Source organism: Gopherus evgoodei, chromosome 4 (genome assembly GCF_007399415.2).
Source record: "Gopherus evgoodei ecotype Sinaloan lineage chromosome 4, rGopEvg1_v1.p, whole genome shotgun sequence".
NCBI classification, from domain to species: Eukaryota; Metazoa; Chordata; order Testudines; family Testudinidae; genus Gopherus; species Gopherus evgoodei.
The window spans coordinates 14,173,323-14,200,648 of NC_044325.1; the positions used below are offsets into that span (position 1 = coordinate 14,173,323).

A 27,326-nucleotide genomic window follows, 5' to 3' on the forward strand; every position below is an offset into this window, starting at 1 on the left:
CACTGTCGGCTGAATGAGAGCCTCCTCTGTACCCACGAGAGGGGGGTGGCTGACCATTGCCTCCGGTACCCGGTGTTCCGATGGTGCGGAGCAGGATGGCATTGGAGGCGCACCTTGGGCTTGATGGTATGCCTAAGGTGTCCAGAATGACCACCGGTGGGGTCCCTGTTCCTGGGTCTGGGTCTCATGAAAGACACGGTATGGCACATCTGAGTCACAGTCCTGTGCATAGGAAGCACTGTCCATGTGAGAAGACACAGATGTGTGATGAGATGGCCAAGGAGGTGCTGAAAACCCCTGGGAAGGGTCACGATCTCTAAACGACCTTTCCCTGTGTGGCACCGGAGAGCGGTACTGGTTATCATACCGGTACCGGGAACGAGACCGGGACCTGCAACCGAAGCGGTGCTGGGAGGTCAACCAGGATCTGGAGGCTCGATGTCAAGAGCAGCTGCCAAGAGGCGCAGTGCCGGGAATGGTACCGGGAGCTGAATCGGTGCCGAGAGTAGTGGGCCGGCGAACGGGACGCTGAGTGGTGCCGCGAGTGTGACCGGTACTGAGATGGAGAGCAGTGCCGGGACTGCAAGTGGCGTCGGGACCGGGATTGGCGACGAGAACGAGAGCGCAGGTGGAATCGTGATCAGTGCCTCTCGACGGTGCCAACAGAGGGTGGCCTCAGCAGGGCAGGCTTGCCTATCGATTGAATGACCCTCACCGGCGGTGCCGGGGGCTGAGGCAGCGCGGACTCCGTCAAGGCGATCAGCTCTCTCGCCGTAGAAAAGGTCTCTGGCGTGGAGGGAATTGTGAGCTCAACCACGGCGTGCGCCGGGGAGCTTTCAGGCACCGGACTAGACGGCCCTTGCAGGACCGGAATCGACGGTGCCGAAAATGTCGCTGCCGCGGCAGGTGTCGGTGCCGGGTGGTCCAACTTAGGTGGGTGCTCCAACTGCGGTGCACGTGGCATGGAAGCCGCAGGAGTCTTATGCTTCTTAACCTGGGGAGAGAGGGAATGGTGCCAAGCAGACGACGGTGCCGACGACGGTTGGTGCCGAGGGCCCTTAGCGGTACCGGCTCGATCCAGTGCCAAGGAGAAGCTTCTGCTTGATACGGACTGTCCAGCGCTTGATGCTGAGGGCGGAGGAGTAAGAGCTGCCTCCATCAGGAGCTGTTTCAGACGAAAGTCCCGCTCCTTCTTTGTCCTGGGCTTAAAGGCCTTACAGATCCAGCACTTATCCGAGAGGTGGAATTCCCCGAGGCACTTAAGGCAAGAGTCGTGGGGATCTCCCGTTGGCATCAGCCTGTGGCAGGTTGAGCACGGTTTGAAGCCCAGTGAACCGGGCATAGGGCTCGGCACCGGGTGCGAGAAAGGGGCTAATCCCCGAACCCCTGTCAACTATATACACTAACTATAACAAAGAATGAATAAAACTAACTACAACTATAGAATTTACAACTATACACACGAGAATTAATAAAAGAACTACAAGTAGCTAGGGAGGTGAAGATCAGCTAAGCCGCGCTCCACTGTTCCAACGACTGACATGGGTGGTAAGAAGGAACTGAAGGGCTGTTGGGTCGGCAGGGGTATATATCCAGCGCCATAGCGACGCCACTCCAGGGGGAGCCCAGCCGACCCACCGAGTGTTGCTAGGGTAAAAATCTTCCAACGAGTGTGCATGTGGCGCACGCACACCTAATTGGAATCGATATGAGCAAGCACTCGAAGAAGAACCACAGAGCTTCATCCTTGCAGTATCAGACCAGCCAGGCACAAACCTTTCGGTTTTGTTTGTGACTCATACACCTTTCTTTAATCTTTCACACAAAGCATCTGTGACTCTTAATTTCTCTCTCCTTATGCTGTTATCTATTGATATAGTCAAGATATGCAATGAGCTGGAGAGATCATGAGAAAAGGATACAGGAAGGTTTTACCAAGAAGCAGCAAAGGCTCTTGCACAAGCAGTGGTCAGCTTCTGTACAAGGACAGAGCTCACACAGGGCCCAATACTGCAGCCCCTTCCTCACTCAAGTCATCCTTTTAATTCCATTGGGACGACTCATATGACTAAGGGGTTACAAGATCAAGGTCAGTTTTTTGCATGACAAATGGCAGTGCTGCTCTGTGGTCTGAATCAAGCTATGCAAGCATCCTCCAGCCAGAATCTCTGTGCATGACCAGTTCCACAGCAGCTATAGGGAGATGGGTACTGGAAGGGCGGAGGGAGATCATTAAAAAGCACAAGAACAGAGAGAAAGAAAACTGATTTAGGAAACTTTAACAAATAATGTTAAGCAAGGTTTGAACCATTACCATGATCTTCTTGAGTTTACCAATCATCCTGACGGACTGATCAATGGATTTTGTCAGTCTTGTCTCGTCATCTTTTAGTTCTACAAATCAGGAAAAGGTTTTTTTAGACAACAGAACTAGATGTTCCATTAACAAGTGATCAACTGTATAAGGATGTTATTATTCATTCTTAATGTTCCAGTAGTGTCCAGATGTCATAATCCAGCTGGTGCACAAAGCACTCAGAGCTTCACTGTACTTTACAGTTCATCTGAACTATGGTAGACAGCTCTGGTACAGTCAGACCTCTTATATATATAATTTTAAACTATTTTTTCCAAATACAACAAATATATCAAAATACCAGGTTCACCATAATACACAAAGTAAGTAAAGAGGATTAGGATAAAGATCGGGGAGAGGAAGCGAAATATCTATCTTCAGGGTCTATATTAATCTTAGTCTATATTAACCTCTACAAAGTCAACTCAAATTACTTCGAATTTTTCAGGCATTCCCCTTCTGTCTTCAAGGTCACCCATATCAACCAAGTCTCTTTCTGAGACAGAAGCAGAAAGCTTCAAAGTGCCTCGGAGTCCTTTAATACCTACCTGAGACTATTTTTTTCAAATCTTCATATTTTTCATGCTTCTCTTCCAACTCTTTCCGTCTTTCTTCTCTGAGAGGGATGCTCAGAATTAGTTGTTGTTCTTTTTCATATATAGCTTCAGTTTTAGCTTGGACATCATCCTTTAGTGAAAATAAATGTTAATTAATAATCAAAGTATGCATAACTGTTGTAGCAAAGGAAGACAAAATGAATAGATTACCTGGAAACTGCAAAGCTGAGAGAGACAGATTTGAAAATGAAGAGTGGCAAAATGAAGGCAATTTGAATATCCAGAATGAGGAGACAGCCTAAGTAATTCTTTTGACATTACACATTGTGAATCTCCAGCCATATTACAAAGTTATTTAAATAGAAGCAGTGAATTCAGGTGCATGTACTGCAGGGCTGGCTCTAGGCACCAGCGAAGGAAGCAGATGCTTGGGGCGGCCAATGGAAAGGGGTGGCATGTCTGGGTCTTCAGTGGCAATTTGGCGGCGGGTCCTTCAGTCCCTCTCGGAGCGAAGGACCCACCGCCAAATTGCCGCTGAAGAATGAAGTGGAGCGGAAGAGCTGCCACTGAAGTGCCGCCAATGGTGGCTTTTTTTTTTTTTTTTTTGCTTCGCCACTTGGGGTGGCAAAAAAGCTGGAGCTGGCCCTGCTGTACTGGCAATACTTGTATGGTCAGAGGAATATATTCTGGGTGCATAGAGCACTGCAATAGGAGAGACGGTAGGTAGAGCCATGGGTATTCACATTGCTTTATGAACAAAGAAGACTATAATAAGATAAATAAGTGAGCAGAGACTGCAGAATGACTGAAATGACTAGGGTGTGCACAACCGGAGAAGAGTATGAAAGAGTAGAAGCTCCAGGAAGAGGCACAAGTTGTTGTAACACCAACATGATAAAAAGTGAAGACACAGGAAGAAACGGAGACAGTTAAAGAAGAGAAAAACCAGAGAGAACCACTGAAGGAGGATATCATTATCTTTGACTTGATTTAGTCTAGTCCACATGCAAAGGGTAATCCTCATATGTCACATTCGTTGTGTGATGTTAGAGCAACCCTATTAAAGACATTAGGGTAGGAGTTAAAGAGCATTTATCATATGCTATGTATGTTTTTGAACAGCACAGCTGCCGGGAAATGCACATAAGGAGAGATCCAGTGTGTAATTATTTTAGATCCATACACACATTGAAAGAGGCATTGAAAGAGAGAGAGAAGAGGCTTGGGATATTTCATACATTAAGGATGTCTGATTTATCCTATTCTGAACCATTAGACTGATGGCTGAGAATCATACAACCATGAAAGGTTACCTAGAGACAGAGGAAATGCTATATACACCGGATGGGAGAAGTGCCTGATGTTTCTGGAAGCTCCAGTCAGTTTTCATTCAGAGTCTCACATTGTTCTCCTTTCTCTCTGAAGGAGGGCTTCTGGATGCTATAATAGAGCACTCAGAGGATTAGCGCACATAGGACCAAACTGCCCTGCATTACGCCTCACACAACACCAGTGATTTCAATGGATTTACAGCTCTGTAACTCAGAACAGAGTTTGGTCCATCATGTCAGCAGCGAGACTAATATTTTCAGAAAACTTGTACTGTTTATCTAAATATCGTGGGACAAATTTCACACTGATCAACTCCAAGCAGCTGCTTCAAAGTTAAGGTGCTATATATTTGCTTTTACATTTTTTATTTCACTTTTTATTGGCACTTTCTCTGCATGGAATTCAGTTTGCTAGATATGAGTACATACATATGGATAAGTACACACATGTGGAGGGCACGCCACAATTTAGTAGCAGTATGATTTGTTCAATCAACTTCCTGCACTAGACGATATATCAGCCACAAGATTCAGACTTATGCCTTCATTGTTGGTTTGTCTGGAAGACTAGTGAGAAGGAAACAGTTTTATTTTATTTCTCACTTAGGTCTCATCTAAAAGTTCAGACAATGGGTGGGATTAAGGCAGTTTAAACCAAACAATGATCAGAGTTCTTTGCCTTTGGCATCTAGCAATCAAGTAACCGTGGGAAAGCACCCTGCATGGAATCCACCACTTCATTGCTCTTATGTTCAGTGCACATAAAGCTTTGCACCAGTTGCAAAGGAAGACTTTATCCACTGCTAGTAGGTGCTAAGGGCCTGATTCAAAGCCCAGAGACATCAGTGGGCTTTGGATCAGGTCATAATTGCTTAGCAAGAAAAAGAAAACCCAAAAAACCCAACCCAAAACCAAAACTCTCTTGTTCTAGGGGAGTCAGTACAGCATTCAAAGAGGTAATATGGCACTGAATCACTTTTTCTTGAAACTATTAGTAATCATGGGACAAATTACACTGGTCTACAATTTTTGAGAAGTCGTCTGCTTCAGAGATAAAATGTGATATTTATTATGTATTTTGATGTGCTGAATTCAAATATGACAATTAAAACAACTGATTGGCTACTGTTTCTAAGATATTTAAGTTTTTACATTTTATGTCTATGTATATCATGTAGATAGTAGAATTTTAATCATAAATTGTAAACCTAGGTCTTTTCATGTGTTTATGGTTGCTTTACATGATAATATTTCACCTGTCCTGTTTATGTAACACTTTAAAAATCAGCAAAAGGGTTATATAAATAAAATTTATTATGAAACAAAAGGCAAAAAACTATTATGTACATAGTTTAGTCCTATTCAGTGTCTACTCGGCGCTTCTTGGCTTGTCTCTTGTATTCATTAAATGGAGCCTCTCTTGTCACTGTCCAGCAATAGTCTGCAAGCATTGATGGGCTCCATTTGCCCTGATAGCCTGCCAGGAGATTCCACTGCTGTAGTCTGGAGCCCAACAGCTCTGCCTTACTCTTGGGTAGTTCCAAATCCCTGACAAGATCATTCAGTTCACCTTGTGTTATGAGGTATGGTTCAGAGGAGGAGGATGGGAGAAAATGTGGGTCCTGTGACACTGATGGTTCAGAACCAGAAGTTTCATCCTCTTCCTCTTCCTCATCTGACTCAAGTGAGAATGATTCTGGTGCATCAGAAACCGGCAGTCCTTCTCCGTGGGTTACTGGGCGTATAGCTGATGGAATGTTTGGATAATGCACAGTCCACTTTTTCTTCTTTGACACACCTTTCCCAACTGGAGGCACCATGCAGAAGTAACAATTGCTGGTATGATCTGTTGGCTCTCTCCAAATCATTGGCACTGCAAAAGGCATAGATTTCCTTTTCCTGTTCAACGACTGGCCAAGATTTGTTGCACAAGTGTTGCAGCATATGCGTGGGGCCCACCTCTTGTCCTGATCTCCAATTTTGCAGCCAAAATAAAGGTGATAGCCTTTCTTAACCATAGTGGTTACATTGCGCTTTTGTGATGCAAAAGTCACTTCACCACAAACATAGCAGAAGTTATCTGCACTGTTCACACAAGTACGAGGCATCTCTGCTCACTTTGGCTAAACAGAAATGTGTCCCTTTGCAAAATCAAATACTGACAAATAAAAGAGCATGACATGGTATGATTTCTAGAGCTGATATAGGGCAATTTGTTCAGCAGAGTGATGTAAGCTTCGTTATGATTGCATCATCCATAATTTCTAGGAATAACATGATGCAATTCATATAATGTATGACTCAATACCAGCTTCAGATTGCATCATTCATTGTTTTGCCTAAAAAGCAAGTACTGTCCAAACCCAGTCATAGATTTATTCATAGATCCAGTCAAAGATGTATTTTAGTCATTTCTGGTTTAAATTGAGATCCCTTCCCTTTATGACTCACTTATCCTCCACCATTCCCAAGTCAAGGGTCGTATATACTGACCCAATAGCATATCTTGAAAACTAGAGCCAATCAACAATTTTAAGCATCATTTTCGTTCTCAGTGACTCAGAATTTAGTAAAGTTGGACTACATTTATTTCAGAAGCATTTTGGCTGTAGAGCAGTGTTATCTGCTAGTGTCAATTGGTGTAGTACCATTGAAGTCAATAGAGTGGTGCCAATTTACAACAGCAAAGAAGGTCTCTTCATTTAAACTACTCTTTTCAAGAATTTTTTTAAAATGACATTTACCTCAAGCCATTGTATGTCTTCTGTTAAGCTGTTTTCATACTTCTCACATTCAGCTTCCCTTTTATTTACATCATCACTAAGGTGTTTGACCTGTTCTTCAGCCTGCAAAATTTCTTTCTGGAAATGCTCATTCTGGTTGCAGAAAGCACAATTAACAGGGACAATCATTTCTGCAGTACACACAGGCTCACTTCAATATTAAACAATAACTGGGCTGAGTACAATGGGTGCAGCTGTCATTTGAAACACAGTGCTGTGCGATCATAACTTCTTTACAATTTCGTTAATCATCTGTTAAAGCCAGATTCTCAGAGGCATAAACTGACACAGCGCCTTCAAAATCATAATTGACACCAACTGAGGATCTGGCCCTTAAAGCTTAACCACTTTGCCAAGAACAGCATGAAAGGTAGGGGCTTTGTTGTAATGTCAGCTGGTTAACATACCTCTGCAATTAGCGCAGCATGACGTTTTTTACCAGTCTCAAGTCGTACATTCATGTCATTCATGAATGTCTCCTCTGTTATCCACAAGACTTCCTTCTTCTTTGCTAGGTGAAGTTGTTTCCACTGAAGCAAAGCTCTAGTGGTAAATAAACAAACAGTATCACCCATTACATGACATTGCACTGTAATTGATTAGGAAATCAGAGCTACATAGCATGTGTAAAGTAACAAAGCAGACTTAGTATCAGAGGGGTAGCTATGTTAGTCTGGATCTGTAAAAGCAGCCAAGAGTGCCACAGGACTTTTTGCTGCTAAAGCAGACTTGATTCTGAGAGGCTCCCACAAACAGCATAAATTCACAGGTTTCAAGGTCAGAAGGGACCACTGTGATCATCTAGTCTAACTCCTGCATAACACAGGCTGTAGAGTTTCCCAAAAATAATTCCTAGAGCAGATCTAGCCATGCAATGGGGCAATGATGTGGATAATAAAGAGGATGGAACAATATGGCCCGAGAGGTTCAGTTCTTACCTCTGTAAGGAAAACAGAGTCGCAAACAGTTGGGAGGCACTCATGGAGAAAAAGCCCTAAGAGAAGTATATAGAACAGGGATTGGTAACCTTTGGCACACAGCCCACGAGGGTAAGCCCCCCTGACAGGCCGGGCCAGTTTGTTTACCTGCCGCGTCCACAGGTTTGGACGATCACGGCTCCCACTGGCCATGGTTCGCCGCTACAGGCCAATGGGAGTGGCGGGAAGCTGTGGCAAGCACATGCCTTGGCCCCCGCCACTTCCCGCAGCCCCCATTGGCCTGGGATGGTGAACCGCAGCCAGTGGGAGCCGCGATCAGCTGAACCTCCAGACACAGCAGATAAACAAACCGGCCCAGGCCACGTGCCAAAGGTTGCCGATCCCTCATATAGAACTTGCTTCTCTAAAAACAAGCCATGTCCCTTTTCATTTGGAAGAGTAGCACATTTTGAGCACAGCTGAGAGAAACTGGGATTTAGACCAGAATCTGAAGATGGTCCAGCTTTGAGTATTCCCTCCCTCCCCCACCTCTTAGGTTCACTTGGAGTTCTGAGTTTGCTGAATAAACTTCAAAGCAAACTGGAAATTTTTTATCATCCTCTCCCACCTAACTCCAGTTACAATAATTAATTCAGATTTATCAAACTTGGGGCCACTTCCATAGCTAGCTCCCCCCTGCCCATACACACTAAAAGAGAGACATGAAAGGGCCTCCTGGCATCTCATAGACTTTAAGGTCAGAAGGAACCATTATGATCATCTAGTCTGACCTCCTGCACAATGCAGGCCACAGAATCTCACCCATCCATTTCAATAACAAACCCCTAACCTATGTCTGAGTTACTGAAGTCCTCAAAATGTGGGTTGAAGACCTCAAGCTACAGAGAATCCCCCAGCAAGTGACCCATGCCCCATGCTGCAGAGGAAGGCGAAAACTCTCCAGGGCCTCTGCCAATCTGCCCTGGAGGAAAATTTCCTCCTGACCCCAAATATGGCGATCACTTAAACCCTGAGCATGTGCGCAAGTCTCACCAGCCAGCACTCAGGAAAGAATTCTCTGTAGTAACTCAGATCCCATCCCATCTAACATCCCATCACAGACCACTGGGCATACTTACCTGCTGATAATCAAAGATCAATTGCCAAATTAATTGCCAAAATTAGGCTATACCATCATACCATCCCCCCAACATTAATATGTTGATTTGTTCCTTATGAAGATGGTGACTTGTAATTTTACCTCATCTCACTTTCTCTTTTTAAACATTGCTCTAGATTCTCTAGTTCTCTTGCATAGGCATCCTTAGCGTTTCTGAAACCATCCCCTCCATAAACTTATCAAGCTTAGTCTTAAAGCCAGATATGTCTTTTGACCCCACTACTCTACTTGGAAGGCTGTTCCAGAACTTCATTCCTCTAATGGTTAGAAACCTTCATCTAAATCCAAGCATCACTGCTTAAACAGAGTATGCACAGTGATGCAAGGTACATCTTGACAGATCTCATCAATAGGGATGCATTTAGCACAACTCTTATTATAATGTGCTTTCAGTGGTCTTTGTAGAACATGCTTCCCCCCATCCCACAAGGTTTACTAAACAAAACAAACTCCATGGGAGGCTCTACTTAAAGGCTGAAAAATATGCAGTCCCAAGAAAGCAGCTGACATAATCCAAGATGCTAAATCAGTTTAAAACAGACCATCCTCTTTTCCAGTCCACTGTGCTCCTGACAGCTGGAGCCCTAAATGTCTACCAGACTGGTGGTATGATTTTCAAAGGTGCTGAGCATTCTAAGTACTCACTGACTTTAACAGGAGTTGCGGGCACTTGGCACTTGAGAAATTCAGGCCACACAGACTCAAGGTCTGATCCTGCTCCCAGTGAAATCAATGGCAAAACTCCCATTGACCTCAATTGTGCAAGATCAACCCTAAACTGGAAAACAGCAGCAATAGCTTACATGTATACAGTGTTTTTCCTTTGGGACGGATCCCAAAGTGCTTTATAAAATTAAATTGGTACCCAAACCAGAACAATTGAATGCATTGCTGATACAGAGAGACCTACTTTGTAAAGTTTAGCAGCTGTTACCACACAACACTACAGGACAGGAAATGAGACAGTGGGGGAACTAAGAAGACAGAATACAATTACCCCAGATGTAATTTGGCCATGCCATTGAGATGAATCACTCCTTGTCCAGCAAAAAGGACCACTGGAGCTTTGGGCGGTTAGGACCTTGGTTTTAGGTCTTATTTGAAAAATATAAACAAAGTCACCATAAATCATTAATATGTTGATTTGTTCCTTATGAAAATGGTGACTTGTAATTTTACCTCATCTCACTTTCTCTTTTTAAACATTGCTCTAGATTCTCTAGTTCTCTTGCATAGGCATCCTTAGCGTTTCTGAAACAAGAATAAAGGTTCAGAATAATGCTAACCTTTGCATACCATTTCATTTTATAAGTCATTTCTTGAATATACAATTTTTAAAGCTTTTTCCAAGGCAGCAAGCTAAGCACTCCTACCAGCTGGGGACTCAGAAATATACCTATTTTGGTGTGAAATCATGGTTCTGTGCTTCATATGTTGTCTCTTAGGTAGGGGACATGACTGCAAAGTTAAACAGGCACCTGGTGGAGGCTATGGCAAAGCCAAGAGTCCTGACTTACGCCAGAATTAGTAACACTGCGAGAGAAAGCAACCAGAGGTCCTATTAATCAAGCCCAAAACACCAGGGCAAAAGTTTAAGAACAGAGATGTTACATTAGTATGATTTAGGTGCAGTAACTAATACAGAAGAACATGCACAGACGTGGAGCCTCAAGGAAGATGGATGCATACATTCATTGCACACATTATATGTATCTGCTAATGTAGAAGTCCCAAGGCAAACATTAGCATGCAACAATTTTTTGTGGACTCAACACATTCTAGAGGATTTTAGTTTAATAAAATAAAAAGGCTGGTAGTTGGAGGCAGATGTAATCCTGCTCCCATATGTTTGACTGCATTTTCAGGAGACATTGTTACCAGTGACCCGCTCTCCTTTGAGATACAAGAGGGAGATGGAGAAGTGGCTACTCAAAGTCCCATGAAGATTTGGTAGTAGGTGGTAGTGGACATTTTCCCGTGCTTAAAAGGTTACACCAACCCTCAGGCTGCCACCTCAGGAGACAGCTGAACATGTCCTGATATTCTGGCCACATTTGGTTAGCAAAAAAATACTAGTATTTTTGCTATTCAGCAACTTATAAAATTCTGTTCACTCATCCCTCATCAGCAGATTTATTTTTCCTGGTTTTTTAGACCTATTCTCTGAGAGAACCCTTACAGACAATATTATTGTGTACAGGTGGCTATTTAAAAAACAAACCAAAACAAAGACTTTATCCTTCTTTTCCTTTGTGTGTTCCCATGCTCCTTGTAATATACATTCCTACGGAATTGTTAATAATAATACATTACATAGCAGTTTTCATAGTAGATTTCAAAGTGCTTTAAAAAGGAGATCAGTGTCATTATTCCCATTTTACAGATGGGGAAATTAAGGCATAGGGAGATACAGTGACTTGCTATGGGTCACCCAGCACTCCAGGACTAAGAACAGAACCAAGGTCTCCTGAATCCCCATCCAGTGCTCTATCCACTATATCATGTTGCCTTCCTGTAACACTGCACAGAACATTGGGGCTGATCTTGAGAAATGCTAAGTGCCAATTAAGTCAATGGGAGTTCACAAAATCATATAATAAAATGTAAGACATTAGAGATGAAAGAGGCTTTCCAATCCAGCTCTCTGAGTGCAGGATTGTTCCATAAGATATCGTGCTTTGTTCAGTCTGGTTTTAAAAGTCTTAACCATTGAGGCATCTACCACTTCTGTAGGAGATTACCTGTCAGGATGTGGTCCATTTCTAGAATTATTTCGGATAACCAAATAATACCAAGATAGTGATAATTAGTTCACCTCCTCTTCTTGTTAATTTATTCCTTATATTTTTAAACTGCTGACTTTCCTGCATGAGTATTTCAATATGAGATTTTCCTTCTCTTTACAATATTGTTTGGTTATTCCTTACGCTTTATTTCTCAATTTCATGTATACACAGAAGGTATATCCTGTTGGGTCAGTTCAAGTTAAATACCGAGATAGACATCAGACTATATCTGTTTGTTCTCTTCCTTCTTCAACATAAAAAGTGAGAATAATTATTTTCCTACATTTTATCCATAACTAGGACACCTGCATATTAATGATGTGCCAGGAAATGCTCCTGAGAAGGATTCAGGGGGGATAACAGCAGGCAAGGAGAGGCTGGCAGCACAGCTCCTGCCAGAACCATGCTACCAAGAGGCAGCATGAAGCCAGAAAAATACATGGCAGTTAAAAGACACGGTGTGTTTGTGCAAATGCTCATTGCCTCTGGACCATCAAGGGAAATGTGTAGGGTTATGCGTAGACCTCCCCCACCCTTTTCTCCAGAGAGGGACAGACCATGCCCTCTAGCAGAAAAATGAAAAATAAGCTCTGAGAGTTGATGTGCAAGGAGTTGCCACTCCCCCATGTGGTATTTGCCCATCTAAGACAGTTATTAGGGCACAGGATTCCGTCATTTTGCACTGATTCAAGGATCAGGGCTAAAATATTCTGATTGCTACATGCTATACAGGGCTATCATGCTAAAAATAGCAGTGTGGATGTTGCAGCTTGGGATGGAGCTCAGGGTCTAAAACCTATGGAGGCAGATGTGCTAGAGAGCCCAAGCTGCAAGATTCACACCACTCTGAAAACTGCTATTTTTAGTTCCCTGGATGAGTTGCTCAATGTACCAGCCAATAACAGGTCCCCAAAAGCCGTCCCAGTAGCCACAGATCACAAGAATGCAGCAATGCTCTGTGACCACTCACCCCAAGCACATCCGCTACACCAGGGAGCAAGATGTAGGCTATACCAAGTCTACACCATCCAGGGACTGCACCATATCAGAGGAAACCTCAGCTGCCCAATTCGGGCAGCTTTACAGCCCCTTTGCCCCACCAAAAAGGGGCTGTAGCCTGGACCAGGATCCAAGCCATTTACACTTGTTTGATTTTGAAGTTATACATTCAACACTATTTCTATACTATTTCCCTGAATCAATGTCTTGTTCTTAATCTTCTTCTTTGTGTTTACTTTGCCTGGCAATAATAAACTGCAGGCGGCATTATGGGTAACTAAAAAAGCAAGACTTCTTTGCATGTAGTTTTATACCAACTTGCTGGTATGGTTTATACACTCATTTGGCTTTCTCTTTAAAATATCTTTGAATGTTTAAGTTTTAGTCTTTCCCAAAGTCACACGGGCCCATGATTAAGCTGCAGCCAGGTCCTTAATATAGTCAATATTGAAAAGTGACATACTGAAAGAGATCTTCGAGTCTCTCAACTTCATCCTCCAAGTTTTGCTCCTCCACCACACGCTTTGACAGAACTTCAAGTCTTTCATCCAGCCAATTGGATAATCGTTCAAGTCTACAAAGAGAGAAAAATCAGTTAGCTCCTCAGTCATAAAAAGAAGTGAGTTTACACTTCAAAAAGAAAAGTTTCAGAAATAAAACTGCATTCTCTAAAAATCAGGACATAAGACTGGCCATACTGGGTCAGACCAATGATCCATCTAGCCCAGTATCCTGTCTTCCAACAATGGCTAATGCCAGGTGCTTCAGCGGGAACGAATGTGAACAGATAATCATCCAGTGATCCATCACCTGTTGCCCATTCCCAGCTTCTTGCAAAAAGAGGATAGGGACACTTCAGAGAATGGTTTTGCAGCCCTACCCATCCTGACTAACAGCCATTGATGGACCTATCCTCCATGAACCTATCTAATTCTTTTTTGAACCCTGTTATAGTCTTGGCCTTAACAACATCCTCTGGCAAAGAGTTCCACCGATTGACTGTGCATTGTGTGAAGAAATACTTTCTTCTGTTTGTTTTAAACCTGCTGGCTATAATTTGGTGTCCCCTAGTTCTTGTGTTATGAGGAGTAAGTAACACTTCCTTATTTACCTTCTCCACATCAGTCATGATGGGGCGACCAGATCTGCATGCAGTATTCAAGATGTGGGCATACCATGGATTTATATTAAGACAGAAAATATCGTGTTGCCTCATCTATCCCTTTCCTAATGATTCCCAACATTTGGTTTGCTTTTTTGACTGCCTCTGCACATTGAGTGGGTGTTTTCAGAGAACTATTCACAATGACTCCAAGATCCCTTTTTTGAGTGGTAACAGCTAATTTAGACCCCATCATTTTATATGTATAGTTGGGATTATGTTTTCCAATGTGCATTACTTTACATTTATCAACACTGAATTTCATCTGCCATTTTGTTGTCCAGTTTTGTGAGATCCCTTTATAACGCTTCGCAGCCTGCTTTGGACTTAAGTATCTTGAATAGTTTTGTATCATCTGCAAATTTGCCACCTCACTGTTTACCCCTTTTTCCAGATGATTTATGAATACGTTGAACAGCACTGGTCCCAGAGCAGACCCCTGGGGGACACCACTATTTACCCCTCTCCATTCTGAAAACTGACCATTTATTCTTACCCTTTGTTTCCTATCTTTTAATCAGTTACTGATCCATGAGAGGAACTTCTCTTTTATCCTGTGATTGCTTACTTTGCTTAACAGCCTTTGGTGAGGGATCTTGTCAAAGGCTTTCTGAAAATCTAAGTACACTGTATCCACTGGATCACCTTTGTCCACATGCTTTGTTGACCCCCTCAAAGAGTTTTAGTAGATTGGTGAGGCATGATTTCCCTGTACAAAAAACATACTGACTCTTCCCTAACAAATCACGTTCATCTATCTTGATAATTCTGTTCTTTACTATAGTTTCAATCAATTTGCCTAGTACTGAAGTTAGGCTTACTGGCCTGTAATTGCTGGGATTGCCTCTGGAGCCCTTCTTAAAAACTGGCATCACATTAACCAGTCTCCAGTCATTTGGTACAGAAGCTGATTTAAATGATAGGATACAGACTACAGTTAGTAGTTCTGCAATTTCCCATTTGAGTTCCTTTAGAATGCTTGGGTGAATACCATCTGGTCTTGCTGATTTATTACTGTTTAATTTATCAATTTGTTCAAAAACCTCCTCTAATGATGCCTCAATCTGGGAGAGGTCCTCAGATTTGTTACCTGAGAAGAATGGCTCAGGTGTGGGAAACTCCCTCACATCCCCAGCCATGAAGACCAATGCAAAGAATTCATTTAGTTTCTCCACAATGACCTTATCTTCCTTGAGTGCTCCTTTAGCATCTTGATCATCCAGTGACCTCACTGTTTAGCAGGCTTCCTGCTTTGGAAACAATTTTGTTTGTCTGTTTGTTTTTTGCTGTTACTTTTTGAGCCTTGGCTAGCTGCTCTTTAAATTCTCTTTCAGCCTTCTTAATTATATTTTTACACATCACTTACCAGAGTTTATGCTCCTTTCTATTTTTCTCAATAGAATTTAACTTCCACTTTTCACGGGATGCCTTTTTGCCTCTACCTGCTTCTTTTACTTGGTTGTTTAGCCACAGTGGCACTTTTTTGGTCTCCTTACTAGGTTTTTTAATTAGGGGTTTTCATTTAAAATGAGCCTTTATTATGATGTCTTTAAAAAGCTTCCATGCAGCTTGCTGGGATTTCACTTTTGGTGAGGTACCTTTTAATTTCTGTTAACTAACTTCATTTTTGTGTAGCTCCCCTTTCTGAAATTACATATTACTGTGGGGGGCTTCTTTTTGTCCCTCTCTGCATAGGGATGTTAAATTTTCTTACGTTATGGTCACTATTACCAAGTGGTTCAGCTATATTCATCTCTTGGACCAGATCCTGTGCTCCACTTAGGACTAAATCAAGAATTGCTTCTTCTCTTGTGGGTTCCAGGAATAAGCTGCTCCAAGAAGCAGTCATGTAAGATGTCAAGAAATTTTATCTTTACATCTAGTCCTGAGGTGACTGTGACCCTCTCTATCTCAAAGCAACACTCTGACACCTCCATATTTACCACAGTTTTAGGATTATGATACACTTTGTACAAAGTATGCCTTGTGAGGTATCATTTTAAAAATCTTGATCTGCTGAACATTAATACCCTGTTGGATTGTATGTGCTATCATTGTATGGAAAGTTCGCCTAGGGTGCTAGGATTCGGGGGGCAGCATTTTGTGTGCTTCCCATAGGGCACATGGGAGCTTCCGGTTCCGCTCCCGTCGCGCCGCCGAAGAAGGACCTTCTGCCGACGTGCCATGGAAAACAGCGGCAGGCAATTGAGCAGCTCAATGACTGCTGCTGTCGCCTGTGGCATTTCAGCGGAGGGTCCTTTGACGGCGTGATGGGAGCAGAACCGGAAGCTCCCGCGTGCCCCGTGGGGAGGGCACAAAATGCGGCCCCCCAAATTCTGCCTAGAGTGCCAGAAACCCTGGCGCCACTCCTGGGTCCCAGGCTGGAAAGGAGAATCCCAGCTTTTGTATTAAGGAACTATACTAGGAGTCAACAACCTACAGCATGCAAGCCAATTTTTACTGGCATGCTGCTGGCAGCCAGGGTCCCAGCTGCTGGCCCCGCTCAGCCCCCTGCCTGCCTGGGTGAACGGAATCCTGGGCTGGGGCAGTGGGCTGAGCGGGGTCGACAGCCAGGACCCCGGCTGGCAGGAGCCGGCGGCAAGAACCCCAGACCAGCGGCGGGCTGAGTGGCCCCGCTCAGCCAACTCTCGGTGTATGGTCCTGGCTGCAGGCCCCTTGCCAGACAGGGTCCAGGTCCCTTGCTAGACAGGGTCCCGGCCCCTTGACAGACAGGGTCCCAGCCTTGCTCAGCACGCTGCCGGCCTGGGTGAACGGAAACCCAAGCCAGCAGCGGGGTGAGCGGGCCTGCGGCAGGGACCCCAGCTGGCAGAAGCCGGCGGCTGGAACTCCAGACCGTCAGCTGGCTGAGCCACTCAGCCTGTGGCTGGTCTGGGGTTCTTGCCGCTGGCCCCTTGCTAGCTGGGTCCCAGCCGCCGGCCCCGTTCAGCCCGCTGCCGGACTGGATGAATGGAACCCCAGGGGTCTGAGTGGGGTCGGGACCCCAGCTAGCAAGAGCCGGTGGACAGAACCCCTGACTGGCAGCGCGGGTGGCAGACGGAACCCCAGACCAGCAGTGTGCTGAGCTGCTCAGCCCGCTGACTGTCTAGGGTTCCGTCTGCCGACCCCTGCCAGCTGGGGTCCCTGCCGCAGGCCTCACTCAGCCCACTGCCAGTCTGAGGTTTTGTTGGGGGCCTCTATTTATGTAAAATGTATGACTGGCACAAGAAACCTTAAATTATTGAAGACTTGGCACGCCACTTCTCAAATGTTGCCAACCCCTGAACGATACCATCAGGTTGAGACATGGCTTGACTGAAATCCTGTCTAGTTTATAGAACTCAGATTGTGATTTTATTTTTATTTCTTAGGTAACCAACTTTGATCTGTATGTTTGTTACTTATAATCACTTAAAATCTATCTTGCTGTAATTAATAAATCTGTTTTGTATTTTACCTAAAACAGTGTGTTTTGCTTGAAGTGCTTGGGGAATCTGCTCAATGTACAAAAGCTGGCACATGTCCACTTTCCTTCGTAGAAGTGGCAAACTGGGTAATAAACTTACACTGGTCAGGCTGGGGAGCTGTGGGGAATTGGCTGAAGCCTCTCTATTGTTGGTTCATGAGCGGCTAGGAAAAGCATTCACGCAACTCAACTGTGTCCATCCCTTCCTGTGGGTGTCTGTGTAAGTGCAGGACCTGAAGAGGTTTGCAGATTGTCACAGCATCACAGTGTGAGAGGGAGCCCAGGCTGTTATGACAGAGGGTTCAGTGATACCCTAGTTCCAGGTTGTGACCTGGGGAACTCATCACAGTGGTATGTACCCAGTCAATATGGGGATAGGTGAAATTCCCCATTATTATTGAGTTTATTTTTATAGCTTCTCTAATCTCCCTGAGTATTTCACAGTAACTATCATCATCCTGGTCAGTAGTATATCTCTACTGCTACATTCTTATTATTCAAGCATGGAATTACTATCCACAGAGATTCTATGGTACAGTTTGGTTAAGATTTTTTTCTTCTTTTGACTCTATGCTTTTGTTCACATATAGTGCCACTCCCCTACCAGTACAACCTATTCTGTCCTTCTGATACATTTTGTACTCTGACACTACTGTGTCCCATTGATTATCCTCATTCCACAAAGTTTCTGTGATGCCTATTACATCAATATCCTCATTTAATACAATGCACTCAAGTTCACCCATTTTAATACTTAGACTTCTAGCATTTGTATATAAGCACTTTAAATTGTCACTTTTTAGCTGTCTGCCCTTATGTGATATAACTGAATGGGACTCTTTTTCATTTGGCTGTTTCTCATCAGATTCTACCCATATTTTATCATATTCCATCCTCTCCTCCTTACTAAGATACAGAGAATCTCCATTAGTAGATCCTCCCCAATGGGATATCTCTGTCCAAACCACATGCTCCTCCACACCTGTCGGCTTTCCCTTAATTTAAAAACTGCTGTACAACCTTAGAATTAAGAAATTGACAGTTTAAACCTACTCTGTTGCTGCCTCGTTCCTTTTTGCATGTGAGTGTTCCTCTTCTGCCAGTAATATCTGATACTGGCTACTTATAAATTTATTTTCATGTTTAAGTTTTCTATTCAGGCCTTCAGCTGTACTTAATTCTTCCTTAGTCTAGAAATAAAGACCAAAGATAGTTACTAAATATTCATTCTAATTCCCAGTCTATTTTACATATATCTAATAGTCATAGTAATAATACCTTGTCCTGCCACATCACCTTCCATCAGAAAATCTGAAAGATTTTTAAATGAATTAAACTTCACAGCACCCATGTGACCTTAAGAACCTCTCATTACCAGCTTGCAAAGCCTATAACATACTGATCTTCATAATTGTTACAAGATGTATGTACAGATACTATTTAAGGAGCTGCGTATATGTCCAAAAATTGGCGTCCAAGGTAGAGCTGACAAACAAGTTTGGGGTCAGACAAAGGATGTTGATCCACCTGTCTCTCTGTTGGCTATGTAGATTAAGCATGAGCCAACACAATGGAAGCCATATCTGCCTGCAGACTAAGCGGGAGTATGTGAAGACACCTTGGATCCAGCATCCCAGGAAAAGAACCACAGGGGTCATCCCGACTCTGGGGACAAAAACAGTGGTGTTTGGCATATAAGAGGAAGACAAGAGGACATCTTTTTTTATCTTTCACTGAGGAAGCAAAAAAGAACAGCCCTTTCTGCATTCATGGAAGTTGAATCCTAGCCATATTGGTTAGTGACGCTGGAAGAAAGCTTTGTGTGAGACAAAACTGCTTTCAGTTAGATGTTTAGCCTGTTAAAGTTAAGTTCAGACTATGAGAAGTGTGTTATACTTGGTTTTTTATATCAGAGGGGTAGCCATGTTAGTCTGGATCTGTAAAAAGCGACAAAAGAGTCTTGTGGCACCTTATACACTAACAGACGTGTGTCATAAACAGATAGCTAAGGGTTAATGTCTCTTTCACCTGGAAAGGAGTAACTTGAAACACCTGACCAGAGGACCAATCAGGAAACAAGACTTTTTCAAATCTGGGTGGAGGGAAGTTTGTGTGTGAGTTCTTTGTTCTTGCTCTTGTGCCTGTCTCTTTCTCGGCTATGAGAGGATCTCTGTTTCCTGCCTTTCTAATCTTCTGTTTCCCAGTTGTAAGTACAAAAGATCAGATAGTGATTTATATGGGTTTTTTTGTATTTACATGTGTGTAGTTGCTGGCGTGTTTTGAATTGTATTCTTTTTGAATAAGACTGTTTATTCATATTTCTTTTAAGCAATTGACCCTGTATTTGTCACCTTAATACAGAGAGACCATTTTTATGTATTTTTCTTTCTTTTTACATAAAGCTTTCTTTTTAAGACCTGTTGGAGTTTTTCTTTAGTGGGGAACTCCAGGGAATTTTGTCTGTGCTCACCAGGGAATTGGTGGGAGGAAGAAGTCAGGGGGAAATCTGTGTGTGTTAGATTTACTAGCCTGACTTTGCATACCCTCTGGGTGAAGAGGGAAGTACTTCTATTTCCAGTCCTGGAAATAGAGAGGGTGGAATCCCTCTGTTTAGATTCACGGAGCTTGCTTCTGTGTATCTCTCCAGGAACACCTGGAAGGGGGAAGGGAAAAGGTTTATTTCCCTTTGTTGTGAGACTCAAGGGATTTGGGTCTTGGGGTCCCCAGGGTAGGTTTTTGGGGGGACCAGAGTGCCCCAAAACACTCTAATTTTTTGGGTGGTGGCAGCTTTACCAGGTCCAAGCTGGTAACTAAGCTTGAAGGTTTTCATGCTAACACCCATATTTTGGACACTAAGGTCCAAATCTGGGACTAGGTTATGACAACGTGCATCTGACGAAGTGGGTATTCACCCACGAAAGCTTATGCTCCAATATGTCTGTTAGTCTATACGGTGCCACATACGGTACGTAAAAACATACGGTGTTGTTTTTTTATGTAACCATTTATATTTCCATCATCCTGACTCAGTATCTCTTAAATCTTAATCTTTGATACTACACTTATGACTGTTTCCTTACAGCTCAGCACAGGATTTGTACCAGTCAAGCTGTGTATATACTGTTCCCTTGGGGACAGCTTACCTGGTAATGTCTTTGAGTGTCCCATGACAGAAGCCAGTTACTACTGGGGGGACACTTCAGAGGATCTCAGGGACCGGGTTGCGCCTAGTATTAATCTGCAAGGGGAAGTTAGGGCTGGCATAAGCCCAGAGAAGAATGCATGAGTGGCTGACAGTCTGGCAGTATCAGGGAGCTGACACCCAGTCATTACCATTTAGACTCCCTTTCACTGGAAGCAGTGGGTAACAAGGTGACTCACAGTCTTGGGCACCCCAAGAAAATATCACACCCTGGGAGATACAGTAGATGAGGGTTATTGCTTCACCCAATCTTCAGTTCCATTGTAGCACAGCTTCTTTGAACAGACCCTAGGAAATATTCACCAATCCATTCTGACTGCTTTGTGCTGCTCCAGCTCCAGACAAAAGCCATAAACCCAATTTAACAGGCTGGTTAAGTCAGGTTTATGCCTGCTTTGAATCATGGGAGTGACTAAAAAAAACTGCCAGAGCTGTACCAGTGAATTTGGATCCTCAATTTTACCTGATGATAGCTACTAGAGAAATAAGTTCATTTGCCTAAGAGTGAGCCGTTTTAAGGAAATAGCCTGTATTGAAAACTAAAGGATGAAACAGCTGTAAAATCCAAAAGGTGAAAACATGATAAATTTATAAAGCATGGTCAGTTATACTATTTCACCTTTTGTCATTGATTCTTGTGCACTGAGACCCGCTTATTTAGAGTTTATTACTTCACTCCTATGTAAACAACTCAAACCCAATGCACATCGAAAATAATACCTGCTGTAAAAATTGTCTGATTCCAAGGATATGTTTTCTGTGCCCTAAAATAAACATGTATGGAAATAAAATAAATGCTATTTAAACCCTGAACATGCAAATGATTGTGCCTTGGCAGGCCCCAATTTTGCAAATAATTGCAGTCAATGAGGCTCTGTGCGGATCCGATGGCTCACCCACTTGCAGTCTCAGAGCTCAAATGATTACCTGATAACAAATTAGTCCAATTTTAGAATATTTCTCTAGAGTGCACCCACAAATACATCTCTACCTCGATATAACGTGCTCCTTGGGAACAAAAAATCTCACCGTGTAATAGGTGAGACCGCGTTATATGCCACGCCCCTGTTCCTTGTTCCCTGACCACCCCCTCTCTAATCACCCCCAGGACCTCACCCCCCTACGCAACCCTCCTGTCCCCTGACTGCTCCGACCACTATCCACCCTCCCGCCCCCTGACAGGCACTCACTGGCAGCGGCGGGAAGCAGAGCAGCGCGGCCCCAGCCCACTCCACTCTGCCACCCCCCAGCCATGGCGCTCCACTTCCCGCCATCGATGAGTGTGGGGAGGTTGGGGAAAGGATGCCCCCCCGGACTCACCTGTGGCTGGACATGGAGCAATGTGGCCCCAGCCTGCTCCACTTTCCTTGCCCCACCCCAGCCATGTCGCTGTGGGGCGGCTGGGGAAAGGTCCTGCACTCACCTGTGGTGGAAAGTGGAGCGCCATGGCTGGGAGCTGGCAGAGTGGAGCAGGCTGGGGCTGGGCTGCTCTGCTTCCCGCCGCCAGTGAGTGTGGGGAGGTCGGGGAAAGGACGCCCCCTGCACTCACCAGCGGCAGGAAGCGGAGCAACGCATCCCCAGCCTGCTCCACTCTGCCAGCTCCCAGCCGTGGCACTTTGCTTCCTGCCGCCGGCGAGTGCAGGGAGGTCGGGGAAAGGACGTCCCCTCCGTACTCACCTGCGGTGGGAAGCGGAGCGCTGCGGCTGGGAGCTGGCCGAGTAGAGTGGGCTGGGGCCAGGCTGCTAGCCTTTCACCGCTGCTGGTGAGTGCGAGGGGGGATCCTTTCTCCCAAGCCCCCTCCCCCAAGCGACATGGCTAAGGCCGGGGCAAAGGAAGCAGAGCAGGCTACTCCCGGCCCCCCGCTAATTCCCTGGGCCACTCTGGGACTGTGGGGCCCCCAGAAGTGCCCTCCCACAGCTCCTGCTCCCCAGACTTTGGGGTGGGGAAGCCCCTAACCGCCCCCAAGACCCTCGTCCCCTTATCAAACCCCTCAGCCCCTGCCTGGTCTGGCACCCTTAACACACTACTCAGAGCAACGTGTCAAAGCTTTACTGTGTTATATGCGAACCCGCCTTATATCAGGTAGCATTATGTCAGGGTAGAGGTGCATAACAAAATAAAAAATGTGACAAAAAGTACCTCTGTTAAAAAAAATACACTTTCTGCATACAAACTACAACATAAAATAATGCTGCTTATATAAATTATACCTGTTAACAGATCACATCACAGGTATTTTGCAGTTACTTATGGCTGAACTGCCGGGCAATTGATAGCCTGCTGGGTGGCTGCTGCACAGGGAACTTGGAGTGGGGAGCTGATAGGGAGGCTGCTGGCCCACCCTGGTTCCAAGCCCCCACCAGCTAGCTCCAACCGGCTGCTCTTTCTGCAAGCAGTGGACAAAGCAGGCGGCTGCCAAACAACGTTATAAAGAAGCATCGCATAACTTTAAACTAGCATGTTCTCTAATTGATCAGCAACGTAACAATGAAACAACCTTAACTGGGACAACTTTAAGTGAGGAGTTACTGTAGATTCACATATTTTAAAAACCAACAAAGTAGTAAAAAAAAGGTCATCTTCTTACCTTTGCTATATCAATATTTAGATTCTCTCTTTCTTGGGCAATTTTTGATTGCAAAAGCAGTAGATCAGAATCGAGGCTATATCTATGAAACAAAGCCAATGCAGACATATGCAGGAGTGAACGTGAACAAAGAACTATGACCAATAGCCTGTTAAATGTTACATGTTCTTATTCTCATACCTTTAGCGTAAACACAACATACAATATTTTAGAATGCACCTTGAACGTTTATCAAATACAGAGATTTTTTTACTCAGCAGTGGGCGCTTCCCATGTACACACCTGACTAATATACAACTTGTGATGCAGATAATGCGAGCCAGTGACAGTGGGTATGTCTACACTACAACTGGAGATATGATAGTAGCGTGTGTAGACATACATGCACTAGCTGCGATCTAGCTGGCTTGCTAAAAATAGCAGTGAAGATGTGGCAGCACAGACTTCAGTGTGAGCTACACTCGACTGCCGTGAGACCCTGGATATCTACTCATCTTGCTAGCTTGCACTGAAGCCCATGCAGCTGCATCTTCACTGCTAATTTTAACCAATTTAGGCCTACCCAAGCTGCAATTAGCCATATTAGCACTAGGAGGTCTACCCAAGCTGCAATCACACTATTGACTGCAATGTAGACATATCCAGTGATACCAGCCTCGTGGATGGAATAGAAATTGAAAACAAATTCCTAAGTCTTGCTTCTGATGGACATTGTGTGCTTGTGTGTCTTAGAGATGGCAGAGGAAGCATGACAGCTGTTCACTTTCCTTGCTCCTCATGCAAGATTGACCATGGTCAAACAAGTAGCCAGCTGGTCCATCCTTCTAGCTAGAGGAAAAATGGGAGAAGGAAGAAATCTGACAAAGGAGGGAAGAATTTAAGAAAGGAAGAGGAGAAAAATTGGTGGCTTCATAACAAAGAAATGTGTAAACTTGAGAACCCCATGTGGCTTAGGCTCTGGGATCTGTGCCAAACACAGGGAAAGAAGGAATATATTGCGGCAGGTCTTCAGTTTAACTTAACTGACTAAGGCCCTGGCCCATTATATAATATGAGGTGGAGCTAGAGATAATGGCAAGAAAATGTAGAACAAAAAAGGCACCTCACACACTTTGGGGACTATAAAAAATAAGAGTCATACAAAGGGAATGCTTTTGTCATACCAGCCTATGAAATTCACTGCATGTCACAAAGGCCCTGAGCCTGTGAATATGTATACATGTGCTTCCATTTATTACCATGAATAGTCCTACTGAAGTCAACACTCATGGTAGTAAAATGAAGCATGTACATAAATGCTGACAGACCAGGGCTACGTTCTGGTACTGGACTGCAGCTGGATTTTGAAAAGAACTGAATAGTTTTATTTCTAATGTAAGCAGAGTCAGGATAAGCTCTACCCTGACATCTGGTGGAAAGAATTTCAGAGAGTGTATTTGCATAGGCATGCCTGCACTATCCCAGACTGCCGAGCTGTGGGACTGCTTTGTGACAAATGACTCAACCTCAGTTGAGTGGTACTTGCTAGACAAGGGACATGGGTTCCAAAACCCAGTGAATGGAGAGAGGCTGGGGACAGGTATCTGTGCCTGGTGGTGCAGTCTCCTTGTGGAGCCAGAAGCACCAGTTCCACCCCCTCCTCTCTCCACTGTGGAATGTCAGAGTTGATTTTTTTATTCCCTCAAGAATCTAAATACAGGTTACTGAGCTGAACTCACTTTGGGCTAATGATGCACTAGCACTGGGGCTCCCCTACTAAGAGCTGAGATTACTAAGAGTTGAAATCACTAAAGAGCTGAAATTACTGAGCTGAGAGCACTGAGTACTGTGCTAACTAGTAGGGGAGCCTGAAGCTATACTGTGGAACAGAGCAGCTGGCGGAGTGGAGCAGTTGTGGGGATGGCTGGTGGCAGCGGAGCGGCTGGCAGAGCGGAGTAGCTGTGGGACGGGTGGAGCGGCCCACAGAGCGAGTGGAGCTGAGTAGTTTGCAGAGAGAACTAGAGCAGCTCATGGAGCAGAGCAGCTGGTGGAGCGGAGCAGTTTCTGAGGACGGCTGGAGGAGCAGAGTGGAGCGGCTGGTAAAGCGGAGCAGTTCGTGGAGAAGGCGGAAGCATAAGCCACGGAGAGGCAGGGCAGTTGGCCCCAGACCACGTAAGGTGCCCCTTTCTGGGGGGAGGGACCTCTACAGATAAACTCTCGAACTCTGGGGTGGCATTTACCAGAGACTTTTGGGTTGTTGGACTTTGGGGTGATTGGACTTAAAACCCTAAGGGGAAAAAGGACAGTGCCAAACGTACTTGGAGGTGGGTTTTTGTTTATGGTTTGTGTTATAACCCTGTTTGTGGTGTTTCTCCAATGGGATGCCGCATTGATTCCTTCCTTTATTAAAAAGATTTTGCTACACTCAGACTCCGTGCTTGCGAGAGGGGAAGTATTGCCTCCTAGAGGCGTCCAGGGGGGTGTGGTATGTGAGTGTCCCAGGTCACTGGGTGGGGGCTCGAGCCGGTTATGCATTATGTTACTGAAACGGAACCCCTGGATACTGAACCCAGCCCTTGTCGCTGCCAACTCAGAGGGGCAGAAGGGTTACATTTTGGGGGGCTCGTCACTCGCGTAGTTATGCCAGCCAGGAAAAGGGCAGTCAAACTTCAGGGTTCCAGGCAATACGATCATTTACACAGGGCACCCAGGATTAATATTTTCTCTATGGTTAGGTGCTCTTGCCTTCCTCCAAAGCATCAGGTATTGGCCATTGGTGGAGGCAAGATCTTGGATTTCAACTGGAAGACTGATTTGCAAAGAAAATTCCCATGTTGTATTTTTCCATCAGCTGAAAAAACCATTAATTTCAAAATTGTTAAAAAGCTCAGAGAAATTATTGAGAATGTGTACATTTCACTATAGCCCTTCAGTCGGGGTAATCTAGGAGCCAAATGATGAGCTCGGTAGTGCCATTTTAAGTAATCCATGACTCAGCTTCCTCCCTGCCCCTTTTGGGAGTCTTTCACCTTTGGGAGCACATGGTGGGCGTAGTCCCTGCTCTACAGAGCACAGGAATTTTAGCTGTTCAGGAGTGCATAGGTGTTGACATGTACCCTCCCCAACCCCCCCACACACGGAGCAGCTGGGCACAATTCTGGCCCTATGTACACTGTATGTGAATATTTATTCCATGGCATCTATCTCAAATTCACCAATATATCATTTGAGTTACTTTTCGCGTGTGTTTCCACTGAAGTCAATGGAAAGAATCCCACTGACTTCAATGAGCACTGGATTGGCCCCTAAAATATTGCTATTTTGATTTAAGTCAGTCAGCCATTCTGTGTCTGTATAAACAATCACACAAACAGAAAGACTGACAAGTCACCTGCAATATTTTAGAAAGAGCGGTAGTTTGATTCTCAGGAATAGCACTGGATTGTGCAACCAGTGCACGGATTAGATGCCAAAGCTACATTTATAAATACAATAGCTGACTTGAAGTTACTTACCATTCTATATATTTAATTATTCAAATAATTTATTAAATCTGGCTGGTTACAAATACTGTTGTTAACTCCTTAAAGATTGCAGAAATATTAAATGCTGATACAAGTTTAGCAAAGAGAACAAAGAATCAAAATCACTTACTTCCTTTCACAGAGTTCCAGCTTTTCTGTCACTTTAAGTTTTAATTCCATTATTAGTTGTTCGTTTGTTTCTTTCAGTCGTGCTATCTGAACTTTCTCATTAAAAATTATCTATTAAAATTAAATGAGTACAGATACACAATATTTCCATAAATCATAATCACATAATTAATTTACTGCTACTTCTTTTCTTTTTTAAAGACCATGTAATTTTTGCATATGATTTTTGTGTAACTTTTCAAAATTTATTCTGAAATGTCACAAGCAAAACCATTAGCCAATATACAAAAAAAATGATATTTAAGGTACTAGTCAAGCCAATGCTTTGCTATATTTACTCTATTTTATCACTAACAGTGTTAATAAATTGA

At 44.1% G+C, this 27,326-nt stretch overlaps 1 protein-coding gene across 5 annotated transcripts in view; it reads right to left on the reverse strand.

The window, feature by feature from the left end:
• The window catches only part of LOC115649683 (coiled-coil domain-containing protein 175-like), a 66,729-nt gene that overhangs the window by 22,338 nt on the left and 17,065 nt on the right, over window positions 1-27,326 (reverse strand). For all 5 annotated transcript variants that reach the window (XM_030558486.1, XM_030558484.1, XM_030558485.1 and 2 more), the window contains 9 exons: window positions 26,957-27,066; window positions 23,324-23,405; window positions 18,588-18,724; window positions 13,373-13,483; window positions 10,304-10,375; window positions 7,435-7,570; window positions 6,989-7,120; window positions 2,905-3,043; window positions 2,315-2,394 (listed from right to left, as the gene is read on the reverse strand). In XM_030558486.1, coding sequence (XP_030414346.1) covers window positions 2,315-2,394; window positions 2,905-3,043; window positions 6,989-7,120; window positions 7,435-7,570; window positions 10,304-10,375; window positions 13,373-13,483; window positions 18,588-18,724; window positions 23,324-23,405; window positions 26,957-27,066 — 999 coding nt within the window. The remainder of the gene's footprint in view (window positions 1-2,314; window positions 2,395-2,904; window positions 3,044-6,988; window positions 7,121-7,434; window positions 7,571-10,303; window positions 10,376-13,372; window positions 13,484-18,587; window positions 18,725-23,323; window positions 23,406-26,956; window positions 27,067-27,326) is intronic.